The 18,916-nt window shown below is 44.3% G+C and overlaps 1 protein-coding gene across 2 annotated transcripts in view; it reads left to right on the top strand.

The window, feature by feature from the left end:
- Positions 1-675: 675 nt before the first annotated feature.
- nfu1 (NFU1 iron-sulfur cluster scaffold homolog (S. cerevisiae)) overlaps positions 676-18,916 on the top strand; it is a 38,732-nt gene continuing 20,491 nt past the window's right edge. The window contains exons 1-3 of one of the 2 annotated variants that reach the window (XM_063055311.1): positions 676-808; positions 10,237-10,340; positions 17,577-17,712. In XM_063055311.1, coding sequence (XP_062911381.1) covers positions 762-808; positions 10,237-10,340; positions 17,577-17,712 — 287 coding nt within the window. In that variant the 5' untranslated portion in view covers positions 676-761. Of the gene's footprint in view, positions 809-1,042; positions 1,065-10,236; positions 10,341-17,576; positions 17,713-18,916 lie in introns of those variants that run through there. The other variant, XM_063055312.1, reaches the window with a different exon arrangement.

Here is an 18,916-nt window from a genome sequence, read left to right as displayed (position 1 = left end):
GTGCTGTACTTCTCTATGACTCTTTATCCAGCTCTGGCTGAGAACAAGCAGTGGAAGAATTGTCCAGGGTCATACTGTATCTTCGCTCATTTGCCCTTATACTTGAAAGTTTTCCATTTCTGAATCTTCAGTTAAAACTTTGTTCTCTCGAGTTTTAAACACAAAAGATGCAGTAAATCGAGAGCAGCACACAAAACAATGCTGGAGGAACTCCGCAGGCCAGGCAGCATCTATAGAAGTGAATAAACAATTGCAATTTCGGGCCGAAAGTGGGTCCCGCTGGAGGGTCTCGGCCCGAAACGTTTGACTGTTTATTCATTTCCATAGATACTGCCTGAACTGATTAGTTCCTCCAGCATTTTGTATGTGCTACTCTGGCATGAGATTTCTAGTCAGAATCAATAACACTGGTCCCGTCTGCGCGGGCACTTCCTGACTTGAATATTTCAGCAATTTCCGTTTCCAGGACTCAGCATATCTGAACCTATTTTCTTCGAGGTCTTTTTTCCCGTCCAGTATGTAAATGCGTCACTGGAAACCACTCTATTTGCGGAGTGGATCTTTGCGTCCCTTGCTTTGCCGGCAAATAATTACATAAAAAAGAAAACAAACCTTCTAAAAATCGCTAATTTTAAATTCTCAAGAAATTTTGGAAAGTTAAGGAGATCATTATGACTACATTCCTGATAAATTAGGAACAATAACTGTGGGAGCTTTCGGTAGTCAGCTTTAAAGAAGGACCTGGGCTGCCTTTATGAAAGATGGCGGCAGTGAAGTTGCGGCAAATTAGCCGGTCCCTGACCTCCAGGTGAGTTTGTGGATGTTTACCTTGGCCGCAAAAGCACTGTTGATCATCTATCGAACTAGGATTCCCTTTCAGTAACAGCGGGAAGTATGCACACTTCTGCCTTTTATCATAGGCAAAGATAATGCAAGCAACGTACACGGCATACCGGAGTAACTCAGCAGGTCAGGTAGCAGCTGTAGAAATGAATAAATAGTCCACGTTTTGAGACCCTTTTTCAAGACTGGAAAGGAAGGGAGAAGACGCCGGAGTGAAAAAGGTGGGTAGGGGGAGGGGAAGGAAAACTAACTGGAAGGTGATAGGTGAAGCCAGATGGGTGGGAAAGGTAAAAGGCTGGAGAAGGAGGAATCTGATAGGAGAGAAGAGTGGGCCATGGGAGAAGGGGTAAGAGGAGGGAACCCAGGGAAAGGCGAGAGGTGCGTGAGGAGAAGAGGTAAGAGGCTAGAGTGGGAAAGAAGAAGAGGGAATGGGGAGAGGGAAATAATTACTGCAAGGAGAAGTCAATGTTTATACCATTAAGTTGTAGACTACACAGATGGAATAGGAGGTGTTGCCCCTTCATCCTGAGAGTAGCCTCATCATGGCAAAAGAGGACGCTATGGACCAACATGTTGAAATGGAAATGGTGATAGTAGTTAAAATGGTTAGCCACTGGGAAATTCCGATTTTAGCAGATGCAGCGGAGCTGCTTGACAAAGCAGTCCTCCAATCTAAGACAGGCCTCACTAATGTAGAGGAGGCCGTATTGGGAGCACCAGACACAAAAGATGAGACTGATAGATTTGCAGGTGGAAGTTTTGCCTCAACTGGAAGGACTGTTTGGGGCCCTGAATGCAGGAGGCGAATGGGCAAGTCAGTAATTTTGTCACTTGTCACTTGCAGGGATAAGTGCCAGGAGGGAGATTAGCGGGTGTCGGACGAATGGACAAGGGAATCTCAGAGGGGCCAATCCCTGTGGAAAGTGGGTTGGGGGGAGGGAGTAAAGATGTGCTTGGTAGTAGGATCCTGTTGAAGATGATGGAAGTTGTGTTGGTTGTGGAGGCTCATGGGGTGATAGGTGAAGACAAGAGGTGGAGACTCTAACACTGTTAAGGTGGCAGGAAGATTTCGTGGATGTCTGGGAAATGGAGGCAATACAGGTGAAGGCAGCATCAATGGTGGAGGAAGTGATACCTCATTCTTCGAAGAAGGAGAACACCTCTGGCGTCCTGGAAAGGAAAGCTTCATCCTGGGAACAGATGCAGTGGTGAAGAAGGAACTGAGAAAAGGGAATGGCATTTTTACAGGAAATGGGTGGGAAGAGGTATAGAGAAGATAGCCGTTGGAATCCACAGGTTTATAAAAGATGTCGGTAGACAGTTTGTCTCCAGAGATGGAGACTGAGAGATCGAGAAAGGGGAAAGAGGTGTCAGAAATAGACCGAGTGAATTTAAGGGCAGGGTGGAAGTTGGAGGCAAAGTGATGAAATTGATGATCTCATTATTGATGGCAGTTACATACAGGCCTCCCAACAGTGGCTGGGAGGTGGACCACAGATTATAACAGGATATAGAAAAGGTGAGTCAAAAAGGCAATGTTATGGTGTTCATGGGAGATTTTAATTAGCAGATCGATAGGGAAAATCAGGGTAATGGATCTCAAGCGAGTGAGTTTGTTGAATGTCTATGAGATGGCTTTTTAGAGCAGTTAGTTGTTGAGCCTACCAGGGGATCAATTATACTGGATTGGTTGTTATGTAATGAACCAGAGGTGATTAGGGAGCTTAAGGTAAATGGACCCTTAGGAACCAGTGATCACAATATGATTGTGTTCAACTTGAAATTTGATAGGGAGAAAGTAAAGTCTGATGTAGCAGTATTTTAGTGGGGTAAGGGAAATTACAGAGGTATGAGAGAGGAGTTGTCCAAAGTAAGTTGGAAGGAGCTGCTGGCAGGGATGTCAGCAGAGCAGCAATGGTGGTGTTTCTGGGAAAATGAGGAAGGTGCAGGACATGTGTATTCTAATAATGAAGGAATACTCAGATGGTAAAATAGTACAGCCATGGCTGACAAGGGAAGTCAAAGCTATTGTAAAAGCAAAAAAAGGGGCATAGAACAAAGCAAAAATTAGTAGGAAGACAGAGGATTGGGAAGTTTTTAAAAACCTACTGAGAGCAACTAAAAAAATCATTAGAAGGGAAAAGATGAAATATGAAAGCAAGCTAGCAAATAATATCAAAGTGGCTAGAAAATGAGGCAGGAGAAATAATAATGGGGGACAAGGAGATGGCTGATGAACTAAATTGAGTATTTTGCATCAGTCTTCACTGTGGGAGACACAAGCAGTATGCCTGATGTAGGTTGTGAAGGGAGAGAAGTGGGTGCAGTTACTTTATACTTTATTGTCGCCAAACAATTGGTACTAGAACGTACAATCATCACAGCGATATTTGATTCTGCGCTTCTCACTCCCTGGATTACAAATATTAAATATTAAAAATAGTTAAAATTAGTAAATATTAAAAAATTAAATTATAAATCATAAATAGAAAATAGAAAAATGGGAAGTAAGTTAGTGCAAAAAAAAACTGAGAGGCAGGTCCGGATATTTGGAGGGTACGGCCGAGATCCGGGTCAGGATCCGTTCCGCAGTCTTATCACAGTTGGAAAGAAGCTGTTCCCAAATCTGGCCGTACAAGTCTTCAAGCTCCTGAACCTTCTCCCGGAGGGAAGAGGGACGAAAAGTGTGTTGGCTGGGTGGGTCGTGTCCTTGATTATCCTGGCAGCACTGCTCCGACAGCGTGAGGTGTAAAGTGAGTCCAAGGACGGAAGATTGGTTTGTGTGATGTGCTGCGCCGTGTTCATGATCTCCTGCAGCTTCTTTCGGTCTTGGACAGGACAACTTCCATACCAGGTTGTGATGCACCCTAGAAGAATGCTTTCTAAGGTGCACCTATAAAAATTATGAGGGTTTTAGGGGACAGGCCAAATTTCTTTAGTTTTCTCGGGAAGTAAAGGTGCTGGTGGGCCTTCTTGGCAGTGGACTTTGCTTGGTTGGACCAAGTCAGGTCATTTGTGATATTGACCCCGAGGAACTTAAAGCTTTTGACCTGTTCCACTTGCGCACCACCGATGTAAATTGGGTCGTGTGGTCCGCTACTCCTTCTGAAGTCAACAACCAATTCCTTCGTCTTGCGGACGTTGAGGGATAGGTTATTGTCTTCGCGCCATGCTTCTTAATTTCTTAATTTCCTCTCTGTACTCAAACTCATCATTAGCCGAGATACGGCCTACAATTGTTGTGTCATCAGCAAACTTATATATTGAGTTTGATGGAAACTTGGCTACACAATCATGGGTGTACAGTGAGTACAGCAGGGGGCTGAATACACAGCGTTGTGGGGCACTGGTGCTCAGAGTGGTTGTAGGGGAGAGCTTGTCCCCTATTTTTACAGCCTGTCTGTGAGGAAGTTGAAGATCCAGCTGCAGATCTGAGGCCCAGGTTCTGGAGCTTAGGAATCAATTCATTTGGAATGATGGTATTAAAGGCAGAGCTGTAGTCAATGAAAAGGAGCCTTACGTATGCGTCTTTATTCTCCAGGTGTTCTAAGGAGGAATGTAGGGCCAGAGAGATGGCATCTGCCATTGACCTGTTGCTCCGGTAGGGGAATTGCAAAGCGTCGAGGTTGACCGGTAGGCTGTGGTTGATGTGTGCCATAACCAATCTCTCGAAGCACTTCATAGCAATTGATGTCAGAGCCACAGGTCGATAGTCATTCAGGCATGCCACCTTGCTCTTCTTCGGCACCGGGATTATCGTTGCCTTCTTAAAACACGAGGGGATCTTAGACTGAAGCAAGGAGCAGTTGAAGATGTCAGCAAACACTCCAGCTAGCTCGCTTGCACAGGCCTGGAGAACCCGTCCTGGGACGCCATCTGGGCCCGTCGCCTGTTACTGTTACAAAAGAGAAGGTGCTCAAAAAGCTGAAAGACCTAAAGGTACATAAGCCACCCAGACCAGAGGAACTGCACCCTAGGGTTCTGACAGAGGTAGCGTTAGAGATTGTGGAGGCATTAGAAATGATCTTTCAAAAATTATTGGACTCTGGCATGGTGCCAGAGGACTGAAAAATTGCAAATGTCACTCCATTCTTTTAAGAAAGGAGGAAGGCAGCAGAAAGGAAATTATAGACCAGTTAGCCTGACCTCAGTGATTGGGAAGATATTAGAGTCAATTGTTAAGGATGAGGTGATGGAGTACTTGGTGACACAGTACAAGATAGTACAAAGTCAGTATGGTTTCCTTCAGGGAAAATCCTGCCTGATGAACCTGTTGGAATTTTTTCAGGCGATTACAAGTAGGATAGATAAAGGGGATGCAGTGGATGTTGTATAGTTGGACTTTCAGAAGGCCTTTGACAAGGTGCCACACATGAGGCTGCTTACCAAGTTGAGGCCTTGGTATTACAGGAAAGTTACTAACATGGTTAGAGCATTGGCTGATTGGTAGGAGGTGGTGAGTGGGAATAAAAGGATCCTTTTCTGGTTGGCGGCCAGTGACTAGTGGTTTTCCGTAGGGTTTGGTGTTGGGGTCACTTCTTTTTATGCTGTATATAAATGACTTAAGTGATGGAATTGGTGGCTTTGTTGCCAGGTTTGCAGATGATAACGAAGATTGGTGGAGGGGCAGGTAGTGTTGAGGAAACAGGTAGGATGCAGAAGGACTTAGACAGATTAGGAGAATGGGCAAGAAAGTGGCAAATGAAATACAATGTTGGAAAATGCATGGTCATGCATTTTGATAGTAGAAATAAATGCGCAGACTTTTTTCTAAGTGGGGAAAAATCCAAAAATCTGAGATACAGAGGGACTTGGGCATCCTTGTGCTGAACACCCTGAAGGTTAACTTCCAGGTCGAGTCGGTGGTGAGGAAGGCAAATGCCATGTTAGCATTCATTTCAAGTGGTCTAGAATACAAGAGCAAGGTTGTGATGCTGAGGCTTTATAAGGCACTGGTGAGGCCTCACCTTGAGTATTGTGAACAGTTTTGGGCCCCTCATCTTAGAAAAGATGTACTGGCATTGGAGAGGGTGCAGAGGAGGTTCACAAGGATGATTCCAGGAATGAAAGGGTTATTATATAAAGAACGTGTGGGTCTATACACGCTGGAATTCAGAAGGATGAGTGGGATCTCATTGAAACCTTTCAAATGTTGAAAAGCCTAGACAGAGTAGATGTGGAAGGGATGTTTTCCATGGTGGGAGAGTCTAGGACAAGAGGGCACAGCCTCAGGATAGAGGGGGTGCCCTTTCAAAACAGAGATGTGGAGAAATTTTTTTAGCCGGAAGGTGGTGAATTTATGGAATTTGTTGCCATCTGCAGCTGTGAGGCCGGGTCGTTGGGTGTGTTAAAGACAGAGTTTGATAGGTTCTTGATTGAACATGGCATCAAAGGTTACAGGAAGAAGGCCGGGAACTGGGGTTGAGGAGGAGGGAAAAGAGGATCAACCATGATTGAATGGCGGAGCAAACTTGATGGGCCAGGTGGCCTAATTCTGCTCCAATGTCTCATGATCTTATGGGTGCATGAAACAGCATCAGTGCAGTCATTAATGTAGCACAGGAAGAGTTGGGGAGCATTACCAGGGAAGGCTTGCACATGGACTTTTACATGTAGCCAACAGAAAGGGAGGCATAGCTGGAGCCCATGCAGGTGCCCACGGCTTTCCCTTGAGTTTGAAGAAAGTGGGAGGAGCCAAAGGAGAAATTGCTGAGGGTGAGGACTAGTTCCTCCAGGCAGAGGAGGGTGGTGGTGGAGGGGAACTAGCTGAGTCTTTTGTTGGGAAAGGAGGAGGGTAGAAGTGTATGAGGACTAGACATCCATGTTGAAAGTAAGGCGGTCAGGACCAGTGAATTGAAAATTGTTGAGGAGATCAAGAGCATGTGAAGTGTTGTGGATGTAGGTGGGAATGGACTGAACCAAAGGGAATAGATGGAGTTGAGGTATACAGACCCGAGTTCAGTGAGGCAGGAGCAGGTAGAGACAATGCGCACCCAGACATTCGGCTTAACTTGACTGTAGCCACTATAGAGATGACTCAAGATCTGAATCAGGTTCGTTATCACTCTCTTATGACTTGAAATTCATTTGCAGAAATCGGAACAGTGCAAAACAACAAATTATTATAAATTGCAAAATAAATAATGCACAAAAGGGCATGGACTGTTCAGAAATCTGATGACAGAGAGGAAGCTATTACTGAGTCACTGAGTTTCTGTTGTAAATGGACAATTTTTTTAAAAATCCTTGATTAAGATTACAATACTGCTACTGTAAGATAGTAGTCCAGAATTATCAATTCCTTGGCCCAATTAAGGCATCTGTTAGTCTTGCAAGACCATAGATCTGCACCTGGAAAGTCTTCACTGTCCAGGGCGCAGGCCTGGACAAGGTTGTATGGAAGACCGGCAGTTGCCCATGCTGCATGATGTTGTCCAAGGGAAGGACAAGGGCTGATACAGCTTGGCACCAGTGTCGTCGCAGAGCAATGTGTGGTTAAGTGCCTTGCTCAAGGACACAACATGCTGCCTTGGCTGGGACTCGAACTCACGACCTTCAGATCGCTCGTCGAATGCCTTAACCACTTGGCCACGTGCCCACGCGGCCCAATAGGCTCTTGGTTACTGGTCGTAGAGTCAGTGAGTAGAAACCTGAGTACTAGCTGTCTACACTTAAGACCCTCACTAAAGGTTTTCCACCCAATAACATGCTAACAAAGTGCTGGTTGTGGATGTTAGGATGCAGGGAACATGGCAGCCAAGCTTACAACACTTACAGCATCGTAATCGCAGGGGAAGCGAGTAAGGAGAAAAAAAATATTAGCCAGGACAGTTGGTGTAACATCATTATTCCTCAGAATATGCCAGGGGGATCTTTTACATCCATCTGAAATAGCAGATGTTTCAAATAGTATTTCCTGCAGGACTGCACCAAGTGTTAATATAAATTATTGTGGTTCAAGCGTCTGGAATGTGAACATTCTGACATGGAAGTTAGGGGAACAACCAAGCCATAACTGGGAGAATAAACACAAGGATTCTGTACAGGGTCAAAGATTGGAGGCCTCCGTTGGTCGGAGTCGACCAAGGGCGATGTGTGCTAGCTATCTAGGTAGGCAAGCCAGGCCAGTACAACATGGAGAGCAAGCTGTTGCCCATGTGGCAAGCTTTCTCCCCCCACCCCCATAAATCTGATGAACCCAAAGGAATGGCAGAGACAGATATAGTTTGGCACCAGCAGTATTGCAGGAGCTGCCAGTCAGTAATGAACTCAATGTAGGACTGCCTGAGGGACTCCAGCTCCAGATTTTTTCTTGGGGGTTTACTCCTGAGGCCTTCTGCATGAGTGGGTATAGCCGCAAAAGCCAAGGTTTGAGATCAGAGTTTTCTTTCTCCTGGATGAGCTGCCAGCCATGGCTGACGAGCCCCATCTTTCAGATTAAGAATCTGGTTTATTATTGTTGACATATGTCATGAAATTTGTTTTATGGCAGTATGGTGCAAAACGTAAATTAATTACAATGTATAGGCATCTGTTAGTCTCATGAGACCATGGATTTGCACCTTGGAAGGTTTCCAGGGCGCAAGCCTGGGCAAGGTTGTATGGAAGACCAGCAGTTGCCCATGCTGCAAGTCTCCCCTCTTCACGCCACCGATGTTGTCCAAGGGAAGGGCATTAGGACCCATACAGTTTGGCACCAGTGTCGTCGCAGAGCAATGTGTGGTTAAGTGCCTTGCTCAAGGACACACGCGCTGCCTCAGCCAAGGCTCGAACTCACGACCTTCAAATCACTAGATGAACGCCTTAATCACTTGGCTATGCACCAACACAATAGGTTACAGTAAAAAGTGAATAATGTAAAAGAGGAATAGCAAGGAGATTCGGTGGGGGGAGGGAAGAAGCTCTTTCTGAAAAATTAAGGGTGCATTTTCGAGCTTCTGTACCTCCTCGCGGGTGTAGTAATGAGAAGAGGGCATGACCCGGGTGGTGAGGGAGCAAATAGCACTGCAAGGTTGCAAGAGATTGAAAAGATAAAAGCTTAACTTTATTTGTCACAATTGTCAGAAGTACATCAAAACATACAGTAAAATGTGCATCAACAACCAACATGCTCCGAGAATGTGTGGGCGTCAGCCCACCAGTGCTGGCTCGCTTCCACTGCCAGCGTAGCATGCCTGTAACTTACTAACCCTAAAATGTACCACTTTGGAATGTACAAGGGAATTGGACCCCACACAGTTTATATTCAAAGTTCAAAGTCTAAAGGAAAGCTTAAGAAGCAATATGTTTGGCACCAGCTTGACTGCAGAGGCTGCCGGAACGATGTTCAGTGATGTCCAGCTGCCTCAGGGGCTCCATTCCGGATGTGCTGTCTGGGTTTACTCCCGTAGCCTTTGTCTCTCCTGAGGCAGTGGGGCTATTTACCCACAGCTGGGGATCTGGTTCACGAGCACCAGGGCGTGTCCACACACCGGTGGGCCTGCGTGCTACGTGTGCAGGGGCCAGACCTCCTCCCCGTCCTCTGTAGTTCAGCCTGAGTCCGAAAGGAGTTCAGTTTCCGTGTGTCGCCAGCGAGGAGGCGCTACGTGAGGCTTGCTGTTACTGGCAGGGAGAGACTTACACATTCAGTTCTCCTCGCAAGACTGCTCACCAACGGTGGAAGCTGAAAGTGAGAGTGACAAGCACTGCCTACTACACTACCACACTAGGTGCATCACAACAATCATCTTGACACATATATAGTAGTTAAATAAGAAGTGCAAAAAACACAAATTAAAAAAAAATAGAGGTAGTGTTCATGGGTTCAATGTCCATTCAGAATCGGATGGCAGAAGGGAAGAAGCTGTTTTTGAAGCGTTGAATGTGTGCCTTCAGGCTCCTGTACCTCCCTCCTGATGGCAGCAATGAGAACAAGGCCTGACCTGGGTGTGTGGGTCCTTAATGAAGGGACGCCACCTTTTTGAGACATTGCTCCTTGAAGATGTCCTGGATATGGAAACCAGTGCCCATTATGGAGCTGAGTAAGTTTACAACTCTCGACAGCTTACTTCAATCCTGTGCAATAGCCCCACTTCCCCCCCACCCCATACCAGACAGTGATGCAGCCAGTTGGAATGTTCTCCACACTACAGCTGTAGACATTTCCAAGTGTTTTTGAATCAATGAAAAACGAGATTTGAACTCTGATCGTTGGTGCTGTAAACTGTTACACAACTGTGCATCCACATCAAATCTGGTACAGTATTAAAATGTATCTTGTGTATTGGGTACAAATACATGCAATATTCATGTTTGTGTCCTTTCAGGCACATTAACTTATTTTCCCTACTACAGACAGTGGGAATTTAGGATGTATACTGCAGTGTTAATTTATTATTTTTTTTTATTTTTCAGGATACACTTGGGGCAACAAGTCAAACAGTTGCGTTACACCAAGCAATGGAGTAGGATGGGATGTCAAAACTTTCTGCTATCATCACCTTCATCTTTTGTTCCCTGTAAGCTATTAAAACACTTGAGATGGTATTGAAACTTGGAAGTTCTGTTCATTGGCAAGTAATCAAGGACTGGAATCAACAGTCTGGGGACATGCATTTGATTAATTAAAATGATCGCGAATTTAAAAAGACACTACTGGACTGTCATAAAATCTCAAGTATGAGGGAATGGGTTGCCCTTGTTCAATTGGTTTATATTGAGAAAGCTAGATGTCTAAACCACTTGTAGAAGCTCTAATGACTGTTCATTAAATGGCAATAAGTACTCAGCCTGTGATATTAATTGAAGGATGAATATTGCTCTGGTTGCCACACGAACTTCCCTATGTTTCATCTAAGAAATGGTATCTCTGATGTATTGTGTACAGTGTCACGTAGAGTGTAGAATTGAATTATTATTTTCAAATGCACCAAATGACAGTGAAAAGCTTTTTGTTGTTCTCTCTCCACGCAGAGTGATCAGTCCAACGGATTTTCAAGTGAACAGCATTGATGTTCCTCCTGGTGAACTGATCAGAATGTAAAGATACATATTTATTGATATAAAGTCTAGAGAAGAGATGGAGTGAAATGTTTCCACTAAGGGTTCAGTAACAGTCACAACGGAAAAGTGAACACTCAATCCAGAATTAATTGTGATAGGTAGTCAGTCAGATGCCGAGAATGAGAAAGTCACAGATTTACCAATAAAAGGACAGCTTTTCTTTCAAAGAGCCAGCAAGGGTGATGACTATGCAAATTTGTGATTCTCCTGAAACATTTTAATTAAGTGTTGATAACATCTAAATGGTCCCATTTCCCATGGGGGTCCCCGTCTGATTGAGAGAACTTAATTAATGTGCCCAGTTCACACTAAACCATCACCCCCCCCCGCATCTCCTGCGTCTTCAACTGTAGATCCACTTCTGTTGCTGTCAAGCTCTCCGTCTGCCTTTAAGTCGTCTCATCGACATTTGCTTTAAAAGCACATTGATTTGGAAATGTTAATTGTCATTTCGGATCGGTATGAAACCTCCTCCGCAGATGTAACCTGGGTTTAATCTCTCTCGGTCAGTGTGAAGCACAGCATTTGGCATCTGCCCGAGTCTCGGCAGACCTGACACTCCAGTAGTACATTTTGCCTTCACTGCTGGTAAAGCAATGAAACCTGAGCAAACAATTAAATGCTGCCTAGTCAGCAGCAGGAGAGGATGCAGCCTCCTTACTGATGATCATCATATCAACAGGTGGATAGAATCCTTGGCGTAATTGGGAGAGCAACTCTTCAGCCACTAGGCAAGGCCATCGAGGAGGACCTCTGCAATGATTTAGTGGAGGAGTTTCCAGGGAAAGTCAACCGGATTTGTCTCCTTTCCTGAAGACATTGATGTTGATGGCCTTTCTATAATCTCCTGGTACATCCTTGCTTTTCCCAGACATGGGAATAGAGATCGGGATTACGTATCTGCTTTCTGTCAAGTTTTAGAGCTTGTTCAAGGATATCAGTTGTTCCCAAGGCCCTGTTGTTCAGCCATTTCAATTTCTTGTCGAAGGTGAGGCGACCATAAGAGATAGAAGCACTCACTTCTGTCCCACACACTCTCTCATGCCTCTTTAAACATCTTTACTCCATTATAATACACCTGACATTAGCTTCTCCTTCTCAAACTGCAGGATGAAATCTGTCATATTATGGTCACTGCCTCCTAAGGGTTCCTTTACCTTAAGCTCCCTAATCAAATCTGGTTCATTACACAACTCCCAATCCCAAATAGCCTTTTCCTTAGTGGGCTCAACCACAAGCTGCTCTCAAAAGCCATCTCATAGGTATTCTACAAGTTCTTTCTCTTGGATCCAACCTGATTTCCCCAATCTACCTATATATTGAAATCCCCCACGACTGTCATAACATTGCCCTTTTGACATGTGTTTTCTGACTCCCGTTGTAATTTGTAGCCCACATCCTGACCACTGCTCGAAGGCCTGTATATGACTCTTACCAGGGTCTTTTTGCCTTTGCAGTTTCTTAACTACCCACAAGGATTCTACATCTTCTGAACCTACGTCCCCTCTATCTAAGGATTTCATTTCAGTTTTTACCAACAGAGATACCCCACCCACTCTGCCTACCTGCCTGTCCTTTGGATATAATGTGTGTCCTTGGATGTTAAGCTCCTAACTATGATCTTCTTTCAGGCTCAACTCAGTGATGCCCATGATGTCATACCAACCAATCTTTAACAGCTCTATGAGGTAACCTACCTTGGAACTAACTCTGAAAATGTGTCGCTCGCGTATTTGATGGTTGGATTGAATTGTTCTCCAATCTTGACAATCCCTTTGCAAACGTTTCATCACCATACGAGGAGACATCATCAGTGCGCTGTTCACTTGTGTGTCCTCCCAGTGTTTGGCTTTTATATACTTATCAATCAGTTGATTGGTCATCATTACACAAATTCAGTTGTGACGTAGGGATGGGGTCTTGTCGTTGCTTGGTTGTGTGGCAAACTCTGTGTGTGGTCCGGAATTTTGCCCACATTGGCTTATAAATGGGATCAAGGTCTACATGCCTGCTTATAGAATTGTTTGCGGACCACGCATCTGGGAATTCTCTTGCATGCCGTGTGTTTGCTTGCGCCGTGACTTTCACTGATGCCCAGTCGAATTTGTGCCTCTCTCGATCTTCATGGGTAGACTAGGAGCGTTGGTCATGCTGCTTGACCGCCCGTTGATGCTCATGGATCCTTGAGGATAGCTTTCTCCCTGCTTGGCCGATGTAACATTTGCTGCAGTCCCTGCACTGGATTTTGTAGACCACAATGGTCGTGTCCAAATAGCTTGGTTTGTTTTTTAGGTCTGCAGCGTACTCTCCTCAGTGCTGTTGCTGCTTTATGTGCGACCTAAATTCTGTGTTCTTAGAGCAGGCAGGATGTCATTTCCAAGATACTTCAAATGTATGGAAGGACCACCCGTTTGATCGCTTCTTGGTTGGTACATTGTTGACCTCTTAGGCATCTTTGTACAAAGTTATGTGTGTATCTATTTCAGGTGAATACTTGGAAGAGGTGTTGCTCCTCTTTATCTTTCATCTTCACCGTGCTGTAGTGTGTCTTTTAATCTTCTAACCTTCTCTAAAATCAATCTTACCCTTTCCTTCCACATACCCGTCCATTTCTTTTCATCTATTTGCCTACCTAAGAGTCACTTAACTGTCCCTAATGTATCTATCTCTGTCACATCACCCCAGGCAGCATTTTCTGCACACCCACCGCTCCCTGTACGTTATGGTTCTCAGCAAGCTACCGGACGACCAATGGTCTTTCCACCACCAGGTTCTGGGTCTTCCATCAGGCAGGACCTCAACGTGTTCTTCAGGTGCCGTTGTAACTATTTCTTTGGGAAACCTGTTGGAATTTTCAGTGCAAGACCATTAAGTGTATGCAGTTTCTTACCTCCTGGATCTCCTTGCTGAGTCCATCTTCATCAGTACCTGTCACAGTGTGGGTGGTGTGGGCATCCTTGCATTCTCTCTTGCTTACATACACTGTTGGTGTCTGGACCGAAGGTGTGGCCGTGAAGCTGCCTGAAGCAGGTTTTTGTTTATGACGAGACTGTACTTCAAGCTCTTTGTCAGGTGTAGGTTAAAGAATGGTAAAAAGATTATCTTTAATTTGTCATATGTACATCAAAACATACAATTGTTTTTTGCATCAACAACAAATACAGTCTGGCGATTGTGCTGGGGGTTAGCCTGCAAGTGTTGCTACGCTTCCTGTGGCAGCACTGCATTCCCAGACCTCCCTAGCCCTAACCCGCAAGCCTTGGGAATGTAGGAGGAAATCCTTGCAGCCGCAGGGGAACATACAAACTCCTTACGGACAACAGCGGAAATTGAACCCTGATCAGGGATCACTGGCGCTGTAAAGCGATGGCACTAACAGCTACATTACTTTGCCATCCCTGAAAGTAGGACTCTGAAGTTAGCCTTCTCTACTTTCTCCTTACTGCGTCATGCCTTGTAGTTGTGTCTATTAGACATTTGCATTGAAATTGCCCAAGAGATTTATCTTCCTATGCAACTGGCGTAATTATTCTGTGCATCACATTCATAGTTTCCATGGTTGGGGTGTATTAGGCTGATGCCCTTGGCCTCTTGGTTCCACCTCAGAATGAGATGCAGTGTCATGAAGCATTCACCAGCTCTTAAGGACTTGCTGAGGTGCGAGATCTGCTTTTACTTCATGGCGGAGCTCAATCCGCAAGGACAGCATCCTTGTCTGGTTTGTGATTCCAGAAGGGAATGGGGTCATCTCCTTGCTCTTTGTGGTGGCTGTCTCGTCATCATGGTTTGGGGTGGTGGTGTCAATGTCAAAGTGTCTGCGTTCCCCAGACCCTGCTGTTGCTGGGGCTATCCATCATGATTTGTACTGAGGAATGGATGTTTCTTACCTGTGGCTTCTTTTGACACTGGTTGACTATTGCACACTAGCTAACACTTAACAGGACAAGGTTTGAGTCTGGGATTAGAGCAAGCATTAACAGGCATACACACAAGTGGAGACATCTAGGCACAACTCAACACGTGGATTCCTCGCATTTCACTCTTCTGTTAACTCTTACCTCAATGCTTCCTGTTCCCAAACATCTCCTCCAACAGTGTTACTGGAAACTGTGGCCAGCAAACTATCCACTGAAAAAAGATCTAGTGTTTCCCGGCATATATGACGAATAAACTCTAGGGTTTCCAGCCAGGTAGAGGTGTCAATTATAACTGACGTTTGGATGACAAACTCTGCCATCTTCATCGGGGATAAGGCATCATCCCTAATGAAGATGGCAGAGTTCGTTAACGAAACGTCTGTTAGAATCGATACCTGCACCTGGCTGGAAGCCCAAGAAGAGTTTAAACTATCCACTGTTTCGAAGGTCACTGAAATAAAGACCGTTTTCTCCTTTGCATTAATTGGTCCATTGCCTCTTTTGGTGGTTTTTTCACAATGTTTATTCCAAAGTGCATTCACATGTAGTTCCAAATTAAACAGCCGTGATCATTTAGTATAAGGCCGTGTACTGTACACCAAATCTCATATATTGAAGGAAGTTTTCTACAGATCCAGTATCCTATGCATTTCACGTTCTGCAATTCCAGTGCCATGAAGGCTTTGAAGGATTTATTGAAACGATGTTGGGGCGGTGTGGCAGATTCAGTCCAAGCTGGCATTGGTCCATGGAAAGATTATTACAGTAGAGATTTGCGAGCCTGTAATTAGCTGGCTGCAAGAACAGCTAATTGTGTTTATATGCATCCTTCTTTATTATTGGCATATCGTTCATTACTGCCATAATATAACTGGGATGCTTATCATTCAACTTCTAAGCAGTTTTAGCAAGATTTCTTCAATGAATTATATAAATTAGCTTAAGAAAACCTTGCCTGCCAATTGTCTGAACAGTTTATACGGCCTTCCAAGAATGAGATAAAATGTGTTCAAGACAGCCAGGAGAAGGAATTGTAACAAATGTAACTGATGGAACATACAATAGTACAGCAATGGAATAGGTGCTTTGGTCTACAATGTTGTGCAAAACTAATTAAACTAGTAATTAACTGACTAACTAAATTAATCCCTTCAGCCTACACAATGTCCATATCCCTCCATTCTCTACACATTCATGTGCCTATCTTCTTGAACTCTTTTATCATATTTCCCTCATTATCACCTCTGGAAGCACATCTAGTAGTAGCAGTGATTTTTGGGAAGGATTTGCCTCTGAGCAGAAGTTTGGGTGCCATTTTCCCTTTTATTAACTTAATTCACTGTTTATTTATTGGTTTTGTTAATCGACGATGGCTTCTGTAGCCGTGATGTCAAATGGACTCATGTTTGTTTCCGATATTACTACAATAACACAACCCTGAGAATAGATGTATAGACTATTAACTCTACAGCCACATTCACATTATCAGCCCACTGCCAGTTCTGTTCATTGATCAGCCACTAGGGGGTGCATGAGAGTCACTAGCTGGTGTAACTGTTCTTTACAAACCAAACGCCTTTATTGACTGAAGGAAAGGATTCTGGTCCTAGTTTCCCAAGGTTTGACGCAAGGCTCCTGCCTACGTGGCTGTGCCTACCTTGTAGGGTAATGTAATGCGTGGAAACATGCACAATTCACAACCGCCGACATCGAGTTGGGGTTCACTTTAAGAGGCTGGTCAGATGTGAAGACATACTTTATACTTTATTGTCGCCAAACAATTGATACTAGAACGTACAATCATCACAGCGATATTTGATTCTGCGCTTCCCACATGAAGTTTTTTACCGTGCTTTATGTTCTGCATTTGGTGGGCCATAAAGGAGTCGTTACGGTTTTCCCTTAAACTTAAAATCCCTCTACTGTTTTATTTGTGAAAACCTACAACTTCAGCACTGATCCAGGATGTGGATTTTAGTTGGCAAGAAGAATTTGGCATTAGCATCCAGAGATTTGAGCAGGAAAACTAAAGTTGGCACAAAGGTTTACACTGTTAATGGCATTGTCTTTCAAGTGAGACATTAAAGCCAGGCCCCGTAGGTACAGTTAAGTGAGTATTGAAAAAAATACCACTGGCACGCTTTCAAAACAAACAGGAAATTACTGCCTGCTTCCAAGGCATCCACACCTTGCTTATCATCATATAACACATATCATTATATAATTATCAAAGTACACAATAGTCTGCTGCATCTTGTATAATACAGTAGTGACTACGCCTCAACTACTTGGGAGTGAAACATTTGGGGCTGGCCCAGAGGAATGTAAAAAGTACTTCTGGTAGGTGTGTGGAATGAGCTGTCAAAGGAAGCTGTAGAGGCAGGATCAGTTGCTCCATTTAGAAGTTATGGACGGCAAAGGGTTAGAGCAGAGGTTCCCAGCCTGGGGTCCATGGACCTCTTGCTTAATAGCATTGGTCCATAGCATAAAACCGGTTGGGAACCCCTGGTTTAGAGAGGAATGGGACAAATGCAGGAAAATGGGAAAGACAAGTTGGTTGGCATGGACAATTTGAGGCAAAAGACCAGTTTCTAAGCTGTATAACTATTATTCTAACATAAATATTTTTTCCTGTGTGCTCTGCAGTACTGCTTTGTGCCATTTAATACCATTATGGTCCCTGTGTTCAGTGAGAAGGGAAAACGATGTTCGAAGTGGGTAAATCAGCAGGTCTTGCTGGTGTTAACCGATTGTCTTGTTGTCTTTTTTTTTTAGCAAGGGGTATGTTTATTCAAACCCAGGACACGCCAAACCCAAACAGCTTGAAGTTTATCCCTGGCTGTCCAGTGCTGGAAACGGGAACCATGGATTTCTCTGCGCCCCGCAGTGCCTCTTGCTCCCCATTGGCCAGGTGCGGCTCTTCACCTTCGTCAGTCTAAGACAGTTGAAGGGAAAACGTGTGGAGGTGAAGATAGTTCAGGAGAGAATAGAGGCAGTCATTTTCCGAGCTGGAAGGAGTTATACCCTTGAGTCAGAAGAATGAACGTGAACCTTGCTTGCTCCAAGATTAGAGATGGGCTGTGAATTCAGTGCTGTAATCTAAGGGTGGGTGATATAATACCTTGTTCTAGGCTGTTTATTCTCCATAGATGCAGCCTGACCTGCTGGGTTCCTCCAGCATTTAGTGTGTTTTCCTAGTGTTCATGTATATTTAAACATGAGATATTATTTTCAAATCTGATTGAAATCCTGAGCTCCTCCTGTGTTCTTATCCGGGTAGCAGTTCCTTTGATGTTGTACAAAAGGATGTGGTCTATGAGCTTTAAGGCATGGCCTGCAACTGGTGAATCAGTCAACCAAAAAAGACATTGCATTTTTGTCAGGAAAACCTCAGCATGGCGAAATGACAGAAATTTGTCCCACAATCCTCACCATATTTGTTAATCTTTCTGTAACTTAATTCCCTTTGTTTTAGCAATGTAGTGGGGGAGGGAAGGTTTGGTCTGTGTGGATTTGAGAAGGGTATAGAGGCTACATAACCATGACAATAATTCTTCATCGTAGGATTTCAGGTAGAGGGGCAAAGCTGGTGATGTTCTGTTTTAGAGGTGATCAGGTAGAGGTTTTCAAAACCCTCAGGCGTTACTGTGGAGTAAATATTTTTAGTGGCTGGAGAGTTGATTAATCAGACTTTGGGCAATTGCCAAGTATTGAAAAGTGAAAGCATGATGCTCATTTACACAATATATTCAGAATGTGCTGCTTGATAGGATGGTGACATTCCATGTGTTTAGACAATTAGCTTTTGAGGCAATACACACAAAATGCTGGAGGAATTTTGCAGGTCAGGCAGCATCGATGGAAATGAGTGAGCAGTCGACATTTCGGGCTGAGACCCTTCTTCAGGACTGGAAAGGAAGGGGGAGGATGCCAGAATGAAAAGGTGGGGAGGGAAAGGAAGGAAGATATAATCTTTTGAGAAATAAATTGCTCTGAGAAGGGGAAAGAGCAGAAGAAAGGGAAATCAAAATGGTCCCCAAAACAGCCAGCACAGGTGCAATGGACCAGATTGCCCTTCCTGCACTGAATTTGAACATAGAGCACTACAGTGCAGT

The sequence above is a fragment of the Mobula hypostoma genome, chromosome 8, assembly GCF_963921235.1.
Source record: "Mobula hypostoma chromosome 8, sMobHyp1.1, whole genome shotgun sequence".
In the NCBI taxonomy this organism is placed as follows: domain Eukaryota; kingdom Metazoa; phylum Chordata; class Chondrichthyes; order Myliobatiformes; family Myliobatidae; genus Mobula; species Mobula hypostoma.
The sequence above is the reverse complement of the archived record's forward strand: the minus strand, read 5'-3'. Positions and strand labels throughout refer to the sequence as shown.